This window comes from Pygoscelis adeliae, unplaced genomic scaffold (genome assembly GCF_000699105.1).
Source record: "Pygoscelis adeliae isolate BGI_AS28 unplaced genomic scaffold, ASM69910v1 Scaffold161, whole genome shotgun sequence".
In the NCBI taxonomy this organism is placed as follows: domain Eukaryota; kingdom Metazoa; phylum Chordata; class Aves; order Sphenisciformes; family Spheniscidae; genus Pygoscelis; species Pygoscelis adeliae.
In genome coordinates this window covers 477,279-499,328 of record NW_008824061.1, presented here as the reverse complement: position 1 = coordinate 499,328, position 22,050 = coordinate 477,279, and the positions used below count along the sequence as shown (strand labels likewise).

Genomic DNA, 22,050 nt, shown 5'->3' with positions numbered 1-22,050 from the left:
CTTCCTCCCCTAATGTGAGAAGTGTGAAGAACAGATGAACTGGGCTTCAGCCCAGTACATTTGGCCTCATCAAATTACCAGTAGTGCTTTCCAACCCAGAGTCTCTCCTCATTTGTTTAGGGTGATGGAAGCTCATGGAAAAAGAAGTGAATTTCTGAAGCAACGGAAGGTGAGTACTCCCTTCCCCAGGCCCAACAATGTACATAAATTATGGAAGCTTGAAAAAAAAAAATCTACATTACACTGTGGCATGTGTGTTTACGGTGCATGTTCTCCTTTAGAAACTACTCACAGACAATGGGGCGGGGTGGGTGAAAAAAATCAAAGCAGCATATGAAATAGTAATATACTGTTTCAAAATCTGCACTGTCCTGCAGAACCAGGAATTATAATTTATTCAGGTTGTTCTCAACAGATCCAATCTACGCTGGATATGTAAAAAACAAGAGACTAAGTCATCAGGGAAAACCAAACAAAAAAACCTGCACGTTGCAAGAGTTTTTAAAAACAAAACAAAAGAAAAAAATCCCAAGAAACATTGACGAAAGCTCAGAAAAATTTATCATCAATTCTGAAGTGGGGCCTTGTGACATCATCTGGGTTAATGAAGACGGAGATGGACTTCCCGGGGTTCTCAGTCACTAGCTGTTGCAACTTTTTGGCTAATCGGTCATCAGGCTGGTTGGTGTCCCCTCCATCTGATTGCGGGGAGGGAATGCTGGTGGTGCTGCCCCGCCGTTGGAGCTCTAGTGTTAGCCGGTTGGCTGCTTTGACGTGTTCGATGGCAGTTCGAAGGTGTTCGGCAGGGTCTGAGCGGACTGAGGACAGCTTCCGCGCATGCAGCATGACGGTTTCTTCAGAGAGATGCTCCAGCATGTTGCACTGGGGGATGAAATAGTTAGGGCACATCTTGTTGACCAAGCAGTGCTGGAGATCATCAATGAGACCCAGGAGGAAATGGGCTGCGTAATCCTCCTGGGCCAAGTAGTTGGCTGGTAGCCTGTCGCAAGCCCACAGCATCATGCTCCGCAAGTGATAGGGACTAATGGCTTTGGGGCGGGACAGCAATTTGATGATGATAGCTTTGCAGGCCTGATAGGCTTGCATGAGGCTGCTGGAGATGCACTTTTTCAGCTGCACTTCACTTCTGGCAAATGACAGCCTCCATTCATTGTCCTTCTTCCCCTTGTAGGAACATGCAGGCACTAAGTAAAACCCACTTATGACTTCCTCCTCTGTGATCTTCCCATCCCAGAAGTGGTTCTCCATCAGCCAGCTCTGGGCCACAGCTGGCCAACCTTTGAAGGACACCACAGGGACAATGTCGTACAGCATGCGGCTGCTGCCCACTCCCAGAATGATGGATATGATAGTCCCATTCTTTTCTACCTTCTCCACCTTTGGCATCCCTCGCTGAGGCTTTTTCTGGATCTCGGAGAGGACAATGCTAATGGAGTCATAGAACCAGTCTGCGACTTTTGTCGGAGAGAAGAAATAATTGGTAGCTCCGTTGATATGGTCCACGATCGTGCAGCAGTCCTTCCATTTGCTGATAGTTCCTTCATCAAACAGACGCAGGCTCAGCCAGGAATGGCACAAAGCTGAGTGGCGCATGTCCAGCGTGACTGGTTGGTTGCGGTCATGCAGCTTCAGTGCGGGCACAAGCAGGGTGAAGTCCATATCATAGTCTGTGCCTCGTGCATAAACATTCAGCTCATCAAGATCAATGTCTACCACACCTTCCCGCACACCACCTGAAAGCAGCAGGTACTCGTTGGCTACAGGCAGCTTCTGGTCAAGTTTCTGAACCATACCTGCAAAAGAGAGAAGGAGAAGTCCTTTCAAGAGAAGGCAAACAGATCTGGGATACAGAATTTAACCAGGATTAAACCCCATCCCATGCCCAGCAGGAAAAAAAGCAACCAGAGGTATCCATCAACGTGTAACACAAACGTACATCAGGCCCAGCACTCAGCCAACCTTTAGTCCCACCTGACTCAGGGCAGGGCCTTTCCTGCACTCCTGGGAAAGGGTGAAGTCCATCCTAAATATCATACTGGGAGCAAGGAAAAAAGCAGAAGCCTCTGGTGAAACACAGCAAAGCTAATTCCAGGACTAAATTTAACTTCTTGAACACCTCCTAAACCAGTTTTTCACCATATTGTTGCTCATTTCCATGGTATCCAAATGCTTCCCCGACACTTCAAAAAGAAAAGAGAAAAATTAATTGACTCACTGTTCTTATTTTCTCTCTGGTATAAGAAAAAAGCTGGACTGGCATCAGGGGGCTAGTTTGTGTGTGAGTGAATGAATAGCTACAAATGTTAGTTCAAGCAGGTCTGATCTTACAATTTGCTTTACATTTACTGGTGAACAATGCAACATGAATGAAGGCAATACGTCCCTCCTCTTATGGGGGAATGGAGACAGGTTAAACTATCAGGCAATTACAGAAGCCAGCTCTGAAATTGGTTCTTCAAGCTATAATGACGGTACCATGCCATAACATATCTGATCAGCACCCCAGAACACAGACATGAAGACAGATTTCTATTTTCATCATCAAAACTAGACACTTCCCTTCACCCTGCACTGCCCGCAGCAGTTGCCCAAAGACAGTTTTTCACTGGGTAGTCTATAAATATCACTATCCTTTGTTCACAGAATGCGAACAGCAGACTGAGAAGAGACTCCACACAGTAGCTGAGATCCTAGCACCTCATTCCATGTTCAAATTAGGCTTCAAATTGAGCTCTGCACTTCGACTGCTCTGTAGTCTGCTTCTGCTCTCTGGGCTGTTTCACTCCTGGTGTTCGTCTTGTGGTTAAATGCTCTTGATTCCTTCCCAGGCTCAGTTCAGACAACACACCCAGGCCACGAGGGAACTAAGGCCAATGACTCTGAATGGAGAAGCTGAATCTCTTATAAACACTGGAAAAGGGATACATCATTATTTCTTACAAGCACAAATGTACTAGTTTTTGTTGGCATGTGTTACTTACTCTACCTTTCGAGAGGTACTATAGTTTGTTTACATCAAGAGTGGTCAAATGGAGACCTTCCATTACGAGGAAGCCAGTCTTAGGGAGACATCAGTGGGAATAACTAGCCAGAGGCATGACGAGGTGAGCCAGAGAGCTCCAATCACACTGTCAGGCCAGGAACCACAGACAGATACATTAGGAGTGTTTCTTTACTGAAATGCTATCACAAATGATCAGCACCAGAGTCCGAGCACCCGTTCTGGCATAGCCCCAGGTACTGCAGAGCCTTTCCTTAGTTAATGCATCCCCATGGGATCACAGATACTGCCTGAACTGGGTGGGTCTCCCTAGCAGAGTGCAGCAGCAGCAGCACCCTAAGGCGCTGAGTGCTGCACTAGCCTGAGTGGCACTGCAGTGCTTTCGGGGAGACTGACCTGTCCTTTCCCGCATGCTAGGACAGGGGCAAGGAAAGACTGTCTGCATCCACACAGGTAAGCCATGACCAGAGCAAAATCTAAAGCTACGCTGACACTGATTCCTTGGAAGAGCCAAGGAGACTGTAGGAAAAGGCCTGTGTGTGATGGGGAATGTGTCCTGGGGCAATGTTCAGGGTAACTGTGCAACCCCCCATGTGAAATTCCTTGTTCAATACACTTTACCTGTTTTATTGCTTCCAAGAGCACTGGACCCAGTCCATTTTGCTGCACTGATCTGGGATGATTTTCCTGTCAGGCAGGCAAGGACATAACCCCTTCCATTTCATGCAGCTCCAGAGGCTGCAAGAAAAGGAAATAGCTCTGGAGGAGGGCTAAGAAACTCTTCCTGCTAATTCCTGAGCTAATCCCATTCTGCGATCTTGCCACACGCTGCCCCATTCATCCTTAAAGGGTAATAACCAAGAAAAGCTTCTGTCAACCTCAGAGATATTTTCTGAGGCTTAGATACACAGTGAGCTACGTTACAGTGATCTACGGAGTGGCAAAGCCTTGCACAGGCTTCTCTATCCCTGAGGCCAAGTAAGCGGCAGTCACTCCTTCGTTGCACCCAGAAGAAGGGGATTTCTAATGGGTACCTAAGTTCACGTGACTTCTGGAGACAGTACTGACACACTGCTTCCAAATCCTGTCCTTGAACCAGTGCAAGCAGCCTCGGTGCTTTACACCCCAGTTGTAAGTTGAGTCCAAGACCCATGGAGTAGAGTCTGGGTCAATCACATCATAGGGACAGGCAGCAGTTGCTTTTTTCTGAGCATACAGGTCAGTACCGACCCTTACTGTGGGGCAGCACAGCTATTCAGGATCTGTAGGGTCCTGATGGCCCATCCTGCCTCTACACTGACCCAAAATTTTCCACTCAGGACTGTGATCTGCAGATCTGCATGGCAGATCTTCCTGAGAGAGGCAGACAGAATGTAACTATCCTACAGAAGAAACTGTTCAAACCTACAGAATTCAATAAAGGATGTATTTTTCTAAATATTTTTAAACTTGAAGGATGAAAAATGTCCTGTGAAGTTCTGCAGTGTGCCCTTTGCACCAAAACTTCTATCCTGTGGTACAGCCAGAGCCTTGAACTGAAAAAGAAAATCATATGATTTTTCTAAAAGGTAGAGATTCTCTACTGTGGGATGAGTTGCTCTCCTTGGCCTGAAGAGATCCTCGATCCTCTGTCCTTATGTGGGAGCAACAGAGTTGACAGTCTGACCCCATTCAGTCAACAGCAAATGGGACTCAAGCCCTGCTTTCTAAATGCCCCATGCTCGTCTGCCCGGAAAATAACAGTGAACGTGTACGATTAACCTCCAAAGCCAGATGAGAGCAGGATGTCTCCTGCAATGCTATTTCTACACACCATTTTACAGCACTCCTGCCTTCACTAACACAAAGCAAAGCTTGTACTGGGCAAAGCTGCACAGCCTCCTCTATTGCCAGAGGGGTTACAAAATGCCAGTTAGCAAAGAGGAGGCTTCTGCTTGGAAAACATTTCAGGAAGAACCATCTCGTAGAGTCAGAGGCACAGCTCTCCAAGCACTGTCACGTAGGTACTCCCACAGAAGAGAGACTTCTCTTCCCTGTAGCAGAGAAAGAGAAAGAGAACACCGATTTCAAGCATCCTTGCAATAGGAAATGCCTTCTGCCCACAGAACACTCTTTACACTTCCTCTAGAAAGAAAACGTTTTGTGTGCTCACCATTACGTCTAGTTTGCAAGGCTGAAGACTCCTGAAAGGGAAAGGTGCCAATAAGTCACTTGTTCTTCCCCCTCCAGAACTCTAGACCTACCAGCAGAGGAGGAATATAAAAAAATAATCAGGCAATGGCTACAGGAAATGATCCAATATATCATTAATATCTCTCTACCTGGCTGGCTACAGAGTTTAAATCCAAACCCTTGAGCTCTGCCTGGCACAGAATTTCCCCTTCAAGGCCTGGACCAGCAACATCTGGAGCTTTGCCACAGAGGTGCAGAAGGAATTTTTGCTAACAGATCATAGCAGCATTGCTGATCCAATTTAACCTGTGGAGCAGCGGGTTGAGATGAGGTCCCCTTGGGGAAAATATATTTAGAATAGGCATAGAGTGTTCTATAAATAGTTGAGATGGCCAAATTCAGGATTCACTAAGGCTTTAGGGGTTTGCAATGTGTTCAAACTGCCCCCCTTATTCATAAATCTATTTGAAATGTGAAGGGATTTCAAGGAATCCCATTAGCCAACATTGTATGGCATACACGACCCTGGCACAAAGCTTTCATCCCAAGTTTCAACAGCCCAAACACAAGCTGAGAGAACCACGTGTACGTACAACAGAAGCAGGCACTCCAGCTCAGCAAGCATGTAAGTGCAAATACAAAGAAGAAAAATATCAGGATTGGTACTTGACCCAAGTACTTAAGATAATAGGACCAGTGGGCCATTTAAGTTCTCTTCTTTCCATCTCAGGACCATCTGGGAGGAGGAGGGAATAAGGTTTACAGATAACCTTGTGAAATTTGTAGAAGCCCTGTGGAGTTGTCTGTGAGGACCAATCCCAGAACTTGTAGGGTCAAACACAAAAAAATTTATTTTAGCTGAAGGACCAGCTTTCATGGCATCAAAGTAGGTTCATTGATATTTAAGAAGTCTCTTGCTGCTACCAGGCAAAACACATAATTTGCAGTCATATCTTGTGTGACATTTTCTTTTGAAAAGGTTGTTTGCTGAAGCTGGTATTTTGCTAAGTAAGACATTGGTGTTCATCTAAAGCACCTTAAAGAAGTTCTGTTTTCCTAGCTGTGTAACTAGTTTAAGACCTTCCCAAGCTATAAAACTTGACATCGTATCAGGTAAGTATGCTTACAAGCATGAGAAAAGCAGGGAACATAAGAATTAGGAACAGCACCTGTAGGCCAAGCTTGCTGGTTAGTTTACTAAACAGTCAGTTCAGAGTAACACAGATGAGCAAATGAGTTCTACAAGCAGAATTTCATTCCATTGTTGTTCCTTCAGTGGCAGGAAAATAGGATTTATTTCTACTCCAAGCACTGGGATACAAGGAGAATAAAGACAGAGAAAAGAGATTTTACTTTTGCATAACACCTACATTTGGGATACATCCTCGAATGAACTGGGACTCTGATGCACATAACACAGAGACTATTCTTCCCGTTAAAAAAAAAGTAGTGCAAAGATGCTCTCCATCCATTACAGAATTTCAGATGAACTGATTTCTCGACCATTGCAGTGCATGCTGGGATATGCTGCTATTTCATGACCAGCTTTGTGTAAATAAGGAGGAACCTACAGACTTGTCTTTGAAAAACTGACCACAAGAAAAAATTACACAAAAACTTATTTCTAATATATGCATTTCCTAATTTGGGGTTCCTTCTTGAAGCCTTTCTTCCTGATGCCTTAGATACGTAACCGTTGCCACCAAAAGAAAATGTGAGCAAAGAAAAATGCCATCCTGTTAGTCTAACCTGCTGTCATCAAACCGAATGGGGTGATGTTCGGGGCAGTCACTGAATTAAGGGACACTTCTGCTGCATGGGAAGTAGAGAGAGGTCAAAAGAGCAGTGGGGTGCTCAGAAAGGCTCCACAAAGGAGGATTTGCAGAACGTTGCATGCAGAAGCATATCACGGGAGTTCTTCTGGGAGCCAAGCCAGACCCAGGCACTAGCTCTGCACTGCTCCTGTTCTCCAGCTTAGACCCCAGTGTCCGCAGTAGCAAACGCCTTGCTCACATTCCACACCAGCCTGCTGGGGAGGAGACAGCCCACACAGTGCACAGCTTTGATTTTCCTCCTTGACCCCTGCATCACCCACTCCTCCCGCACAGCCTGCAGGGCTCCCTGTAAGCTGCTGGGACCGTGAGTTACTGTAACACCTCTGTCCTTGCAGACTTTCTGTGCCAGGAAGAATTTGCAAGCTGGCTCAGAAAGCCAATGTGGTCCCTCACAAATCATCTTCAACTTCTTAAGATCACAAATGTATTCTATACATCATCAGCACAGGAGGCAAGCAAGGGGCTACTAAACCATAAAGATACCATGGCCAGGCTGCTGAAGACCTTTAGGGGCATGATGATCCCCAGACATATGTAAACCATGCAACAAGCTTATCTGTGGGGCATACAGCCAGGAGCTTGCTCCTTCTCTCCAGAAGGAATGACCCCAAATTAATGGCAAGGGGCTGGCTGCAGCCCGCAGGCAGCTGTGCAGTGCAATTCAGCAAGTAAAAGTGATGTTAGCTGCTGGTCCTCATTACCGAGCTTCTCTGCTCACCTCTTGACTTTGTCATCTAATCTGATTTGAGAAGCAGCACAAGTCTGTGTAACATCAGCTGTTAAAAATAGCTGCAGCACAGAATAAACATGCCTGGTACCTGCCCTTCAGCCCCACACTGGAGTTCAGAAGATGCCCTCTCCAACCCTGCTCAAAGACCCGAAGCACTGTGGGTTCAGCCTAGGGACAGAGTGCTGTCTGTGATCAGAAGAACTGAGACACTGATGCTTTACACACTTCAACACGTGCACATGGACAGAAGGGAGGGAAAGGAGAACTGGACAAAATTAGAATTGTCCTTCTCCCCGCTCCTCTCTCTCCGTCACACACCAGGAGAAAGCCTACAGAATTAAAATTGAGATTTTCTCTAGAGAAATCCAACACCTGAGCTGGCATTCTCATTGATATCTTCTTTCCCCTGTTCCTTCTTACTTTGCAGGTAACTTAATCTCCACGAAACAAGAGGTTTGGATGCTCATTTCCTCAATCAATAGCAATGATGTGGTGTTTTGGCACTGATCATCGGCTGACCTTGCATTTAAAGTGTGCCCCCTCCAAACCATTAGCTTGTGCTCTAGCAGAAGTCTCCTGTTACCTGTGGCCAGTCTTGCACAGACCTGACTATTATCTTAAGCAACATTTTTTAGTAATCATATTGAAAGAAAGTGAGCATCATGCTGCTGCTATTGAACTCCCAGCCCCTGGGAAGAAACACAGGTACATACCCCTTATAAAATAAATCAGAAAGTCCCCACTGACATCAATAGGGCTGTATGTTTTAAATTCCTCCATAGCCCCATCCGAGGCCCTGGGGCAAATGAACTCCCATACAGAGTTCATGGGAGCTTCCAGCTTCCTGGAAGCTCTCCAGAGGGGTTCCAGGAAGCAATCATGTCTCTGAGGAGACCAGAAATGCTGGGAATTGCTTTTGATTCAACAGATCTGATTTGCCCTCATTGGTTCAGCCCTTCCGGCAAGAAGCAGCACTGAGCCCTCGTAAGGAAGCTTGCCCTGTGGCACTGCGTGCCCCAGCTCCAGGCATGTTTTCTGGGAGATGCAGAAATGGGTCACCGGGAAACTAACCGCACTTTGCAGGGATGCAGAGCCTGAGCCCAGGATCTGAGACAAGCTGAGCCCACTCAGGTTTGCAGGGAGCTGACATACCTGCTGTCAAAGGCAGGGATAGTGCCCATTCATCTCACCAGGGTGGCCAAAAAACACTATGCTGGGCGTATGCCCCCCTCATGCCCCCTGGCAGCCTAGGGAGAAGACGTGTAGAAGGGTTCTTCCTTGTCTCGGTGATCTCTTCTATAGGGAAGGCTAGGGATCACCCACATATACCACTGCCTCCCTCCTTTCTACTGCTTAATCCTTCCACGGGACGCAGCATAGCCAGGGCTCTTGAGCTTTCCTCCTAGTTCTACCCAGTTTGATGCATAACCTTGGGCATGCCTTTTTTCCTGCTGTATAAAATCATTACCCTCCTGTAAACCCCAAAAGCTAAGGAAGTTTGGCCTCCTGCATGCTCAGGAAGTGCTTGGAACTGCTCAGACAGCACTAACCACGCACCGGATGTTATTAGCAGAGAACCAATTTGTAAGCTCATGATAAATCTCAGGATCCCCTGCTTTGGCCAGGCAATTCTTACCCTTGACTGCTAAAAGAAATACATGAAACCCCAGGCTAGTCAAAAAACAAAAAGCTTTTGTCATTTTTCATAAAGACACTAGACAGGCACTCTGCGGTTCCTTGACAATTCTGCTGCAAACAGCAGATCCTGCAAAAGAGGAATGTTGCTCAAAGGAATGATCCCTGCAGAGGTCTCCCAGCTATGCCTGAGTGACGTGTGTTGAATTTCAGGGGCTTCTTTAAGACAGGATGGGAGGCCAGCTCTGATGCAGCTGGGTTACACTGATTCTTCTGTTTCCTTTGCTAATTGCAAATCTATTTATGAGCGGCACAAGTTTTTGTTACGCAGAAGAACTGAGAGAGTCAGCTCTTTAGGAGAGTCTTTAGTTACAAAGCACATTTTGAGAGGACTGTTAGCGGAAGCAGGCAGGGGGCGGGAGAGGAGTGGGGAGACTGAACCGTGTGATACCAGTTTAGTCAAATATGGGAGGCAAGTGAAGGAAGCTGCTCTTTGCAGGCTGATACACCAGTGTCCTACTGATTCTGCTCCTTTTAGAAATCTTGTGATATGGTGACAGAACACACTGCAGGGACCCAGCACCCCCTTGTAAGAAAATCAGCTTCTTTCTCCAAAGTCTTCTTTAAAAACAATCTTAAAAGTAGTGTCCCAGTTTTTTTCCAGTTCCCATGTGCCCTGGTGGAAGGCACCCAGCTAGCTGAAATCCTGTATGCCAATGCAGAGGGGTATTTGATAGTGCAAGGGGAAAAAAGGAAAAAAAAAACAACAAAGAAAAAGCCCAGATTCAAAGGGTGTGCCTGTACAGCAAAAGGCAGTGCTGCCACAAATACCCAAACCCACCCCGGCACCAAAACCAGCAGTGGTGCTAGTGCAGTGACCTGCTTGGCTGAAATACTCAGGTCTCAGAGACCACAGTGCCAGGGCTAGACTGCTTCCAGAGCAGAAACCGGCGCTCTCAGAGGGAGGCCCTGCATCGCTGTGCAACTCTGCTGTGGATAAAAAAAAAAAAAAAAAAAAAAAAAAAAAAAAAACAAAGAAAAAGCCCAGATTCAAAGGGTGTGCCTGTACAGCAAAAGGCAGTGCTGCCACAAATACCCAAACCCACCCCGGCACCAAAACCAGCAGTGGTGCTAGTGCAGTGACCTGCTTGGCTGAAATACTCAGGTCTCAGAGACCACAGTGCCAGGGCTAGACTGCTTCCAGAGCAGAAACCGGCGCTCTCAGAGGGAGGCCCTGCATCGCTGTGCAACTCTGCTGTGGATAGTGAAGAGCCTAAGAGTCACCTTCCAAACTGATGTCGGGTTTCCAGCCTGCCAGTCTGCTTATCCAATGGACTTACTCCAGAGTCGTATTAGCCAAACTAAGAGTGTCTGAAAGCTGAAAGCCTACAAAGAATATGAAGTGCAAGTCAAGGAGGCGCTCTAGGGTCTGAAGAGTATGTGTGATGAGGTCTGACAGCAGCTGACAAGCAGAACAGAAGGAAGAAGGGGCAGAAAGTGTGCTTGTAAGAACAGCTTGCTGCTACACCCTGCTTAACACTGTACGCTGTGTCCATACGGTGTCCATATTTTTAAGTGTGCATAACACATAAAATTCCCTTTGGAAATGGCACAAGATGCCATTTATCCTGGAACTGCAATCCCAGAGATAAAATCTGCCAGGGGACAGATAGCTTTATCAATTACACCCTCTGGGATAGAGAGCACACATTTGGCAAGGGCTACACAGGGTCTAGATGGGCCATTTCTGCCACACCTTTATGGACCACTGCTAAGTATTCAGCAAGATATTACATTGAGGGAGGCTCACCAGGACTCCTCTCTTGGATCTGCTTACAAGGTAATAACAGTGGGCACAAACAAGGTCGAGCTTCTTGAGTGCAAACGTGCAGCTCCTTGCAGGAGAGGCTGTTCTGCCCTAGTCCCTTCACTGTTACTGTGCTCTTTACAAGAGCATAACAACCTCAGCGAGGTACAAACACGTCCATCTATCATAGCATCCTGTCTCAGGCAACTGCTGCTGACTGCTTTCAGGGGAAAAGTATAAGAGCAAGGGAAGTACAGCATAATAACTTTCCCTCTGCAACCTCCAAGCAGTCTCTGGATTTGGGATTTCCCAAACCAGGGGCAGTACTTGCAGCTTTGTCTTCAACAGCACTGACTGACTTATCTGCTGGGAATGTTTCTCATTGCTTTCTAAACCATTTATATTTTTGGTATAGTCAGTGCCTTGCAGCACCGTGTTTACAAAGTACATGTTGTGTCAAAAAGTATTTCCTTTTGCTGGCTTGCTAGGAAATGAAGAAACTCACCTAACCATAGCACCTTCCACAGATCACTCAAGACTTTACATGGCTTAGTCAGTCATCTTTCTTCCATGTTGAAAAGAACAACTTCTTTAAATTTCATATACCCGATTGTCGTTCTCAGTACTTGTGGGCCCTAGTATTGCTACACCCAAGGTGAAATGAGGTGGTCAACACTGTATGTTGCATAAAAAGGTGACTTCTGTGTGGATGTCTTCACAGTCCTCTTGGAAATACCTCAGAATTTAGCAACCCTGCTTGCTAAATTAGCCCCACTCCATTGCTGGTTTGCTCAATGTAATGGAGTCTTCCTCCCCAAAATTTAATTTCACCTTCAGGATATTTTCCTCAAAGAAGCCAAAACCAATCCCACCACTTTACAAAGGGCGTTGATGACACTGGAAAAGAACAGTGGAAATAGGACAGGGGAAGGTTTTGGAGGCTGCACAGGAGAAAAAAGTCCTCAGCCTCCCTCAAGCTCTCATCCCAATCTGACTAGTCAGCGCCAGGTGCCTCTAGCAGAAGACACGTGGCAGCTCTCCAGCGATGAGCAAAGCCGTTCCCTTGCAGACCTGGGAACGCATTCTCCTCTCGCTCCAAGTCAGCCAGAGAGGCACGTGTACGTGTCGGGCAGAACTTGACTCCAAGGTTGCAAAAGCACTTTGGGCTCCTCTGGGATGGTTTTCTGTTCTTAGTTACTGTCTAGTATCTGTTTGCCTATCCTGAAAGGTCTAAGTTGCTACACCACTTTATGTTCAGGTGCCAGCCAGAGGGCTATGCCCAGAGGAATGCCACCACACCCTCACATCCTGTAAATAACACAAGAGCCTCAATCATAAATGCACTTTGAGTTGTTCTGTCAAGCTTCCTGCTTACAGTTATCCACCATGCTGGAAATTCTCTCCCCAGCTGCTTAACCACCGGCTTGTTTTCTGTTCCTGTAGCAGAGTTGTTTTCTATAAAGACAAGTAACAGCCAGAGCAAATCACAGCACTATTCCTTACGAACGGGGCTTGAACCAACACTGCCCATCCTCAGTGCCTGCCTGTTCTGTAATAACAGCTCCACCTCGCTGCAGCGTGGCAGATTTGTCCTTGACTCAAAAATTCTCCACTAAATCATCCAGCAAAGCTAAGGAGTATACATGGCAACAAACAGCCATCAGATGGTTGATGGATAACCACAGATGTAATTCGATCTGATGTTCTTGATTTTCCCTTAAAATCCATCGAACTTGGCTCCTGGGGTCAATGACATGATCAGAATGGCATCCCCTTCAATCACTTTCATTCTCTTCATCTACTAATCACTAAATCTATTTAGCTTCATACCATGGGACAGGTCAGAAAAAGGGAGAATGAAGGACAATTCCAAGAAACCAGCCAAGCCCCAAAAGAGTGCTGGACACAGGGGAAATCCGTTCTCTTCAGTGCAGAAGGAAAGCAGGTGTCTTCAGAAGCCTTTCTGAGGCATCTGGTGGAGAAGACATGAAGTGAATCCTCTCTCCAGCCCCCAGAATTCATTGGACTCTATATATACAGCCCTGGCCTGGCCCCTTTGACAGATCCTACATCCAAACATTGGGGGAAGCCAAGACAGATAGGCCAAATATGGTTGGGACACCAAATGTGAGAACCACAATATCATTTTTCTCTGTCCTTGCAGATGAGCATGGATTGGACTAGCAAGATGAGGCAGTGAATGCAGATCCTTGGTCAGAAAGTGCTGAAATCAAAAAGGCTTAAACAATACAACCGTGTCTGAGATCGTGAAGCTAAGAGCAAGCTCTCCTGCAGTACAGATCCTGTCAAGGATCTCTTGGCCCTTTGCACGGGACTCTCATCCCATTTTGCCTGTTCTGCTCACTCAGGAGAAATTCCACGAGACCAGCCCCACATCTGTTGCAAAGCCTTTTTGTGCTTACCTGGCACGAAACAGAGCCTCACACATTTATTTAGAGCAGGCCTGGTGATCTCAGCTCATCAGGATGATAGTTACATTGTGAGGTGAAGGAGAGAAGAGAAAGCAAAATTGTTGCTGATCAAATATAAAATTCACAAAGTATGTTCCAGGAAGCCATTCTCTCCAATAGCCTAGTCCCAAAGTCCTTTGTCATCTAAAATTCTAGTGGAATATGGACGTAAGCAAGATTTGGGTCCAGAGAACTGTCGGAAACTTACGCAAAAGACCTCATGGAGTAGGATCTCAAAGTACTCTTGTAATGGAAAGCTGATGTCAATCAAAGCTCATTCTTCAAATCTTATGTCCTGTCAGGGCTGCTTCACCCTGGTGACTCTGAAAAGCTCAGGGGAGCAGGATCCCATTCACCAATCCCCCCAAGTTTTAGGAGGCAGTGTCCCCAACCCAAACATCCACGAAGTAAGGGACAGGCCATGAAATCATAGCAGTATATTCAAGTTTCATTTTCTCCAGGCATTTTTGCAAGGAGGACAGAGGAAAGAAAGCTACTTTTGAAAATTCAAACCCAATAACGTAGTAAGTTCAGTTAGTTCACTTACCTTTCCCCTGAAAATGTGAGAACCAGAAGTGCTCTGTTTACACTCTGCTTTATTTAATAGAGAACTTCACATCACTCCAGTAATAAGCCTTGAGGAAAACCACAGTATATCGGTAATTTTGTCCCAGCAGGTCTGTTGCATTTGAAGTTTGTCTCAAAAATTAAACTACCTTCTTTATTGTCTTACACAGTGCATAATCTTGAATTTTAATCCTACAAATTCCCTAATATATCTGTAGCAATAACGAAAAATGCTAAAAAGCTTTGTTCACAAGTGCTGATGTAGCAGTTAGGCTTAGAAGAGGCAGGTACATGGAGAATACAGACCCTTCAAATGAATTCAGTAATTAGAAATCTCATCTATATTTTATAGATGTTGCTGTGAAAACACTTTGTAAAATTTCCTGGTGGATGCTCAGCTCCCGCAGGGCTTGCCATCCCTTGCATGAAAACACTTCCCAGCACAACAGGAATGGGTATTGTTTGAATGCAGTCCTGCTACACTGAAAGCAATGACTAACACTGTCCTCACTAGTTTCCCACTGACAGCTGGCCCCCCGCCCTGCGATTAACGGACAAAGAAGATTACAGACCTCCTAAATTTGCTAACACAGTCTATAGAATTACTTGCACAAGGTAGAAGTGGGAATATGAGGGCGTGAGCTGGTCCTCTAACAAGGATGTTCGGCCCTGAAGTCAGCCAAAGCTGATGTACAGCTCATGCCCAGAAGACATCTGAGCACAACCTTACTTATTTGTCCCTGGCTGCACTTGGGGAAGAGGCCGGCAGAGACAGAGAAATACTGATTTGTAGCTGAAGCCGATCAGCAACACAGCACAAGTTGTATACTGAGCTGCACTGCCTTTCTGGCTGGGGTTCTTCTACTTGTGCCCATGTAGACCTACCTTGTATGACTGGCTTGGCCCAGACCTGAGGCCCCAGCGAGCTCTTCTGCCCAAATACATGCTGCTCTGCTCTCCCTGGCTCACACAACAACCCACCAGGAGTGTTGCCATCAGGCAAAAAGACCTCTCAGATTTGCTTCCCCACCGGGGATGGAAGGTGTCATGCTGAATGGGGTTTGGGGCACTTCCAATCTAAGCTCAGACATCAGCCAGCCTTTATCCACAGGCCATAGCCCAGAGAAGGGCAAAAGCACGCCGATTCCCAAAGAGGCAACGTTTGCTTGTGCTCTGACGTGTCACTGGCATTCTCTGCCTATAGATAGGGGCACCACTAGGAAGACCCTGTAAAGTAGAGTTGGTTGCTAAACCACAACTCCCTGCCCCAAATTATATTCTAAGTACTCAGAAATTAAGCAAGAAATATTCCACAGAACTTTGGGTTTGAGGAAGAAGCACCATTACACCCCTTCCCAGAAAGATGGCTTATGAAATCATGATGCTACTAAAACATCTCTTTGCTTTCCTGAACTTAGGACATTCTACTTTGCTGCTGGTTCTTTAGATCATAATATTGAGCTTCAAATCGCATTTCAAACTTTACTGCCAGTTACCCAGCCACCTTGACAAGAAGACAGGAAACATTCTCCCTTGCCATGGGCATTGTCCTCCCGTGTATGAGATCCCCACAGAAGTTGTGAAAAACTCCAGCAAAACTGGCACATGCAATCATCTCTTCTGACAGCAGATGGCACGAATGCATCAGTGTGTCTAGGCTGCAGAGCTCAGCAGGCCTATGGGATTCGTCAGCAGAGAGAAAAAGAACCGTTCAAAACAAAAGGCGATAAAGAGTTTTCACACTGCAGTATGGGCAAGGGAAGAAGGCACATGCAGGCACACAAATATCCTTCCCCACCACCCGCTAGGGTTTACAGCGAAGAGGAAGCCAGCCCTGACACAATTATTGCTATGAGAGGAAAGAGACCTCCAGTACCAGGCTATCTTCTATCCGACCAGATTTGGTACGTAATTTTCATCTAGTGTATGTCAGAAGTCCTCTGATAGTATACAACATACAGGGTGGGAGCGAGACGCAAGTTTCAGAGGGGATAAGCCAGAAAACAGACACCAAACCTGTCTACAAATCCTGTTTAATGCCAGATTTCCAGCTTGTGACAACTGAAGGGAAAGGCCAGCATTTTGTCCAAGCCATCTGTACAGGGCTCCTTTTGTGTCATTTCTCGTTGAGTATTTATGCCACTTTACACAGCAGCATAACTGAGCACCCCACTGATGAGGGTGCATCATGGCTTCAAAGCAGAACAATTGCTGTTTATAGAAGCACTGTTAAGAATTTATTGCTAATGCATTTTAATTAGTTATGAAAAGAGCAGTGCTCTGAATGAATCATTGCAGGTAAATCTAGTTTGAAATGTAGATTTCCTATTTCTTCATTGAAAAGCAAGCAAACTCACAGCGAGCACACACCTGCGCACAGGCAGTATGTTCAATGGAAGCAGGTACTTCGGTTTAAGGACAGAGCCCTCCAGTGATTCGGGCTAAAGGTGAAGGTGAAATCAATGCCTAGCTAATCAGTTTCCCTTATTTATTTTCATCCTCAGAACAGAGTGAATACAACAAAAGTAATCTAGGAGCATTCAAAATTAAATGCAAAGGGGGTCATCTGGGAATGCACATACATCCATGCTATATATTTGAAAAGCAGGACTGGGATTTTGGAGCTGTTTCAGGGCAATAAATGGAGAGTCTACCCAGAGATGAGGGAGGGGAAGAAAGTATTCAGAAAAAGAAAAAAAAACAGTGTTCTTGTGAAGTGGTATTCGCATGTTTTAATCCAGTGTATAACATTTCTGAACTAAATAAATTTAAAATGGACGTAAACAGCAGAGACATTTGGAAGCCAAAACTAGCTTCTTACTCAAAGAAATTTTATTCCGGTTTTGTCAGTGTGACTCCTCAGAGATTCAAGATGCAGACGCTCTGCTGTGAGCAATGTGCTGTAGAATGGGTAGGAGGCTACAGCATGACTCCACCAGTAGTACTGAGATCCATCAAACTGATCGTGTGTCAGCTGAGTTATGGGCAAGCAAAGGAACAAGTCCAGAGTGGTTAGTGGGTGCACTTAATGCAGTCTTAGATGTGTGTGCTCTAACACAGACAGTTGTGAACATCTGGCAATGCGTAACACATCTGGGATGAGGGAGCATGAAAGGAACAAAGCCAAGTATCCTTTGAGTTTACAGAAACAGCAAACTAGATAGCACAAGCAATGTGTCAGTAACGCTGCCGCCGCACGCACGCACTATAGCACCGTGCCAAGGAACAGCAGTCAGCTCTCAGGGGATGCTGGGTATCTCCTACAAACACTTCTGAAGCTGCATTTAAATAGGTATAGTCACACCCCCACCTTAGGTGTAAGCCAGCAGAAACCTTAATGGATGACACAAACACATATTTCTCATTCGCAGACGTACTCCAGAACACTTCCCACCCTGGCAACGCCACTCAGAGGCTCTCATGGGAGATACTGCTGGGATACCTCTCTTGCTGGCTCAAGACAAACATATCCAGAAGCAGCCCACCAGCGAGCCCATTTCAAGCTCCAGAACTGGTTTCCAGGTATTGGAACATAACCCCTGGACAGCACTCCATATGGCATAGGTTCACTGATGCTCCAGGGCAGGATGCAGGGTGTCCTGTCATGTTCTTGTTCCCCCCAACCCATCCTCAGCCAGGAGTCTGGAAATCAGGGAGGTGGATGGATAACTCTGAATCTCCATACCCATTTTCCCATTCCACCCGTTAAAAGGAAAGGGGTGGTGTGTAGGGCACATCTGCCCAGCCCCAGCAGTCAGACAGTGTGAGGGGCAGATCACTTGTTGGCAAGGGGGCTGGGTGGAGGGATAGGTTACAGACCACAGGAGGAAATCCTCTCCTTTGGGGAAGTCAGGGTAGCAGGGACGATAAAGGTCCTGAGGACAGGCACACATCCGCAAAACAGCAGGGGAACCAGAAGAAGTGAATGTGGCAAACAGCTCTCACATGGCCACAAAGCTTGCAGATTCCCCGAGGGGCAACTGTTGAATCCAATAGAGAGTGGTCTGGGTTTAAAGCAAAATTGTGGCAGTTCAGAAGACACACATGGGTTTTAAGCATTGAACAGCAACACTCACTAGCTCCCTGACTTTGTTGCTCGCTTTACCAAGGGTAAGATGAGCTGAGCACACAACAGAGAGGAGCCAGAGACTCTGCAATTCAGAGTCATGCTTTTGAAAGCTCACAGTATTTCAGCTCAGAGGCCTGAGACCAGAGTTTGTGTAACAGAAGAAACGTATGTGGAAACAAGTGAAGCACAGACTGCTTAAGGCAGGGAGGAAATGCAGGAATTGGGCTTCAGGGGAGCCTGTGTTGCTAAAGAGCAATCGCTTGATTGCATGAAGGACGAATGCTGGGAGATGGCTGGCTCTCTCGCCTGCTTGAGATGCTCAGCACATAAACAGCCCTGGTTTAGCGAGCCCCCAAACCACAGCTGCATTCACTACACCAATGGCTTAAGTGACAGCAGCCTCCCTCACTTAGTTCCCCCTCTGCTCAGCTGAGCTGACCTGAATACGTGGCCATCACGCAAGCCCTGTATCCCTTGCAAGTCAAAGCACTCTTCCTGCTTTTCCCAACACGCCAGCTAGATCAGAGGCTGCTCTGCCAACCCTTGTGTTCAAAACCTGCAACAGGAACTCATGTATGGACTTGGCCCATGGAAACATGGAAGGAACACGGGGTTCATTGCTATCTTTGCCCCCAGGCTACAAGCTGCCAGACTGCCTTTCTAGACTTCCTTCCCCTGCTCAGAAACAAAGCTGGGATTCTCACAGCATCATCTGCTGGCTCCAGAAGCTGGAGCTTTAATGAGAGCATAAAATTTAACATCACTCTTGATTAAAAACAGAAACAAAAAATGCAATTATGAGCTGGCACCATTGCAAGGTACTCAACTGGTATTTTGCCCCCTGCACTGGAGAATGGCAGGGGCATGCCACAACTGCTAGAGACTTGCACCAGCTCAGGTGTAAACCACCTTGGCCCCTGACTGCCCAGGGCAGAGTTGGTGTGTGATGGTGGAGAGCCAGCCCCTCTGCTGCCATGACGGCGGCATGGCATGCCAGCAGCCTCCAGGGTAACAGGGGAGGACATTTTTTACCTCTTCTCCGTTGCTTCAAAGTCTGTCTCCACACACCATCCCACTGATAGTCCTATGGTCACCTGCACCTGTGTCACACACACACCCCATCCAGGTGAGGGCTGGGACAGCCAGCCACACACTGCAGGCTGCATGCATGCTACTTCCCCGGTTTTACTGTCTTTTAAAAGCTGTTAAGTTGAAGGGGAGAGAAAAAGAATCAATAGATAGAGAAGTTGCAATTTCTTTTGAGTATCTTAAGAGCCTGGCTTTCAGCTATTTTCAGCAAATTAGCGTGGGACTCTTAACACACTTAGTTCTGCTCTCTGTGAGGTGAAAGCAGGACCACCGCCAGCTCCGTGACTCACACAAACACAGGGAAGCAAACATAAAACAAGCCACCTGCTTGCTCTTTCCCAGGGCTTATTCACACCCTTCGTAACTATTTCATCTGCCTGCTCCAGCTCATCCCAAGTTGCAGAATGAGAACAAGCAGGGCTGGGGCTGGCCTTAGACAGTTCTCGCACAGAATTGCTGGCAGAGTTTGAGCCAGATCTCAAACTTCCCAGTGAACAGAGAGAGGAAAATGGAGACCTGTCTGCACTTTTGAGACAGTAGCTATCAACAGCCCCTGCCAGCTGGGCAGTAATGACTGTTATGTTTTGTTACAAACCATTTTTGGCTATGACACAGAAGATCCATTCTCATCCATCGTCTCCAGGTACCAACCTAACAGACACCTACAGACCTGTGCCTCCCAAAGCCTCTAAATCCTGAGCCATAGACAAGTGTTTATATTGCATTCAGGTTCTGGCACTAAGCAAAGATGTGCTGGAGGTGCTTGACAAGTGTTCAATACTCAGCATTTGGCCACATTGCCAATTCTTACTTGTCTTCTGCATCTGTCTTTTTGCTGAAGACCCCAGTTTCTGGAGTCCTAAGATGGGGCAAAAGTCTCAGCTTAAATTTATGAAAAGAAATGAGCAATTCCTATCCATCACAGCTGCAAATAACCAAAAATACCCTGAAGGAGATGACACTCAGAAAGACTAAAAAAGCTGAAGAAAACAGAACAGACATAAAATTACACCAAGAGTTTTTATTTTTAGAGTCCAACTCATAGCTTCTGAGTGCCTCAAGTTTAGCAAACCAGCTCACTGCTCTTCCCTCCGAGGTTCCCCTTGGGCAGCTGGCGTCAGCTCTCTCTACAGCCTCTCTCTACGTCTCTCTCTCCCTAAAACCAACTGGGCCTCATATAGGGAGGTGGAGAGGTGGCACTGCTAGGAAAGGGATAGAAGGATCCCATGTATTGTTCCCTGGGACAGTGATGTCCTGGGAAAATACTCCAAAAAGGGATCTGGCTGCAGCCCTAGGGATGGCAAGGGCAGGACAGATTCTTCCCAGGGCAGAGAGCTTCCCTCTCTGGAGGGCAGGGATACAGCACATCTTTTCCCAGCACCTAATGGTCCCTGCCTCGCTGTGATCTGGGTGCCCACTTTCACACCAGGAACTCTGCTGGATTTTCTAATATCCATTCACACATCTTCCACCCAGCCAAAGTCTCTGCAGACTCAAAGCAAAACAGCAGCAACATACACTTGTACTGGAGGAGTTAGAAATTCCACAAAGAGCAGAAGCGAAAGGCTCTATTACAGGGACCACTGCCTGCCTGCCTGCCAGGTCCTGCACTGCAGCACAATTTGGGTGCCTCTGCCAGGGACAGTAGCAAGTGCCTTCCAGGGGCTTGGAGAGCCCTCACTTGCTCACCAGCTTTACTGCTGGGCTCCTTGCTCGCTTCCCTGCTCAGCGTGAGTCGATCATTCCCGCCGGAGCGCCCCGCTTGCCCCACTGGGGCATCCGGGAAGAAGCATTCAGACAGGGCAGAGTGCTGTGACTTGGTGCAAAGGGGGACGAAAATGCAAGTTGAGCTCAGCAGTTATTCTAAGGCAACACACACCAGTGTATCCAAATGGCAGCTCCAGCAGCACACTGCTTTCCCTTCCAGCTACTGTTGTAAGTCTTACAACCCCACTCCACACCGGACAAGGCTCTGTCCAGGACTCTGCAAACCTCCAGGCTCCTCCACCTTCAGCTGAATGTCCCAGAACATCCCCTGGGACACTGACCAAAGGAAGGGGACAAACCTGTCAGCACCCCACTTCACCCAGCTCTCAGGGCTAGCAGACTTCTGCTGATATCCACAGCACAGCAGCAGAAAACCTCTGCAATGCCATGCTCTAACACCAACAGCTGCAGCCTTCATCGCCGCTTGAGGATTATCCTCCTCTGACCCCTATCCAGCTCCTCTCTGTGATCTGCCCACCCCACTCTACAGGCTGGCACAAGGCCAGGCTCCCCCGCCTCCAATCCCCGTTACTCCATCTGTCCAAGTCGTGGCCTTTTTCAGCACTCAGCTGATGCATCAGGGGCACAGTCGCTCAGCCTCAGAGCCCAGAGTCTTCCACCCTTCAGACCCTCTCACAAAAGGCTCCCCCAGGGGCTCAGAGCCTGTGACAAAACAAAGTTTTGAACACGATGCTCCCTGAGACCACTCATTTTTCCTTCCCCCCCATCTACGTGCACACAGGGAGCCAAGAGCCTCACTGCCTCGCTATTTCTGGATGCAGGCAAACCCTCCTCTGCCTTTGCCATTGAGGATGTCTGACATAGCAGACAGGCCAGCTCCTGGCATTTGGTTACCTCCCAGGCTCTCTGTTTAGCTTTCATCCAG

The 22,050-nt window shown here is 47.0% G+C and overlaps 1 protein-coding gene across 1 annotated transcript; it reads right to left on the bottom strand.

Annotated features, from left to right (window-relative positions):
* Positions 1 to 45: 45 nt before the first annotated feature.
* Positions 46 to 1,812, bottom strand: MB21D2 (Mab-21 domain containing 2). The gene has a single exon (XM_009334084.1). The coding sequence runs from the start codon at positions 1,810 to 1,812 to the stop codon at positions 550 to 552; it is 1,263 nt and encodes a 420-aa protein (XP_009332359.1). The 3' UTR covers positions 46 to 549.
* Between the last annotated feature and the right edge of the window lie 20,238 nt (positions 1,813 to 22,050).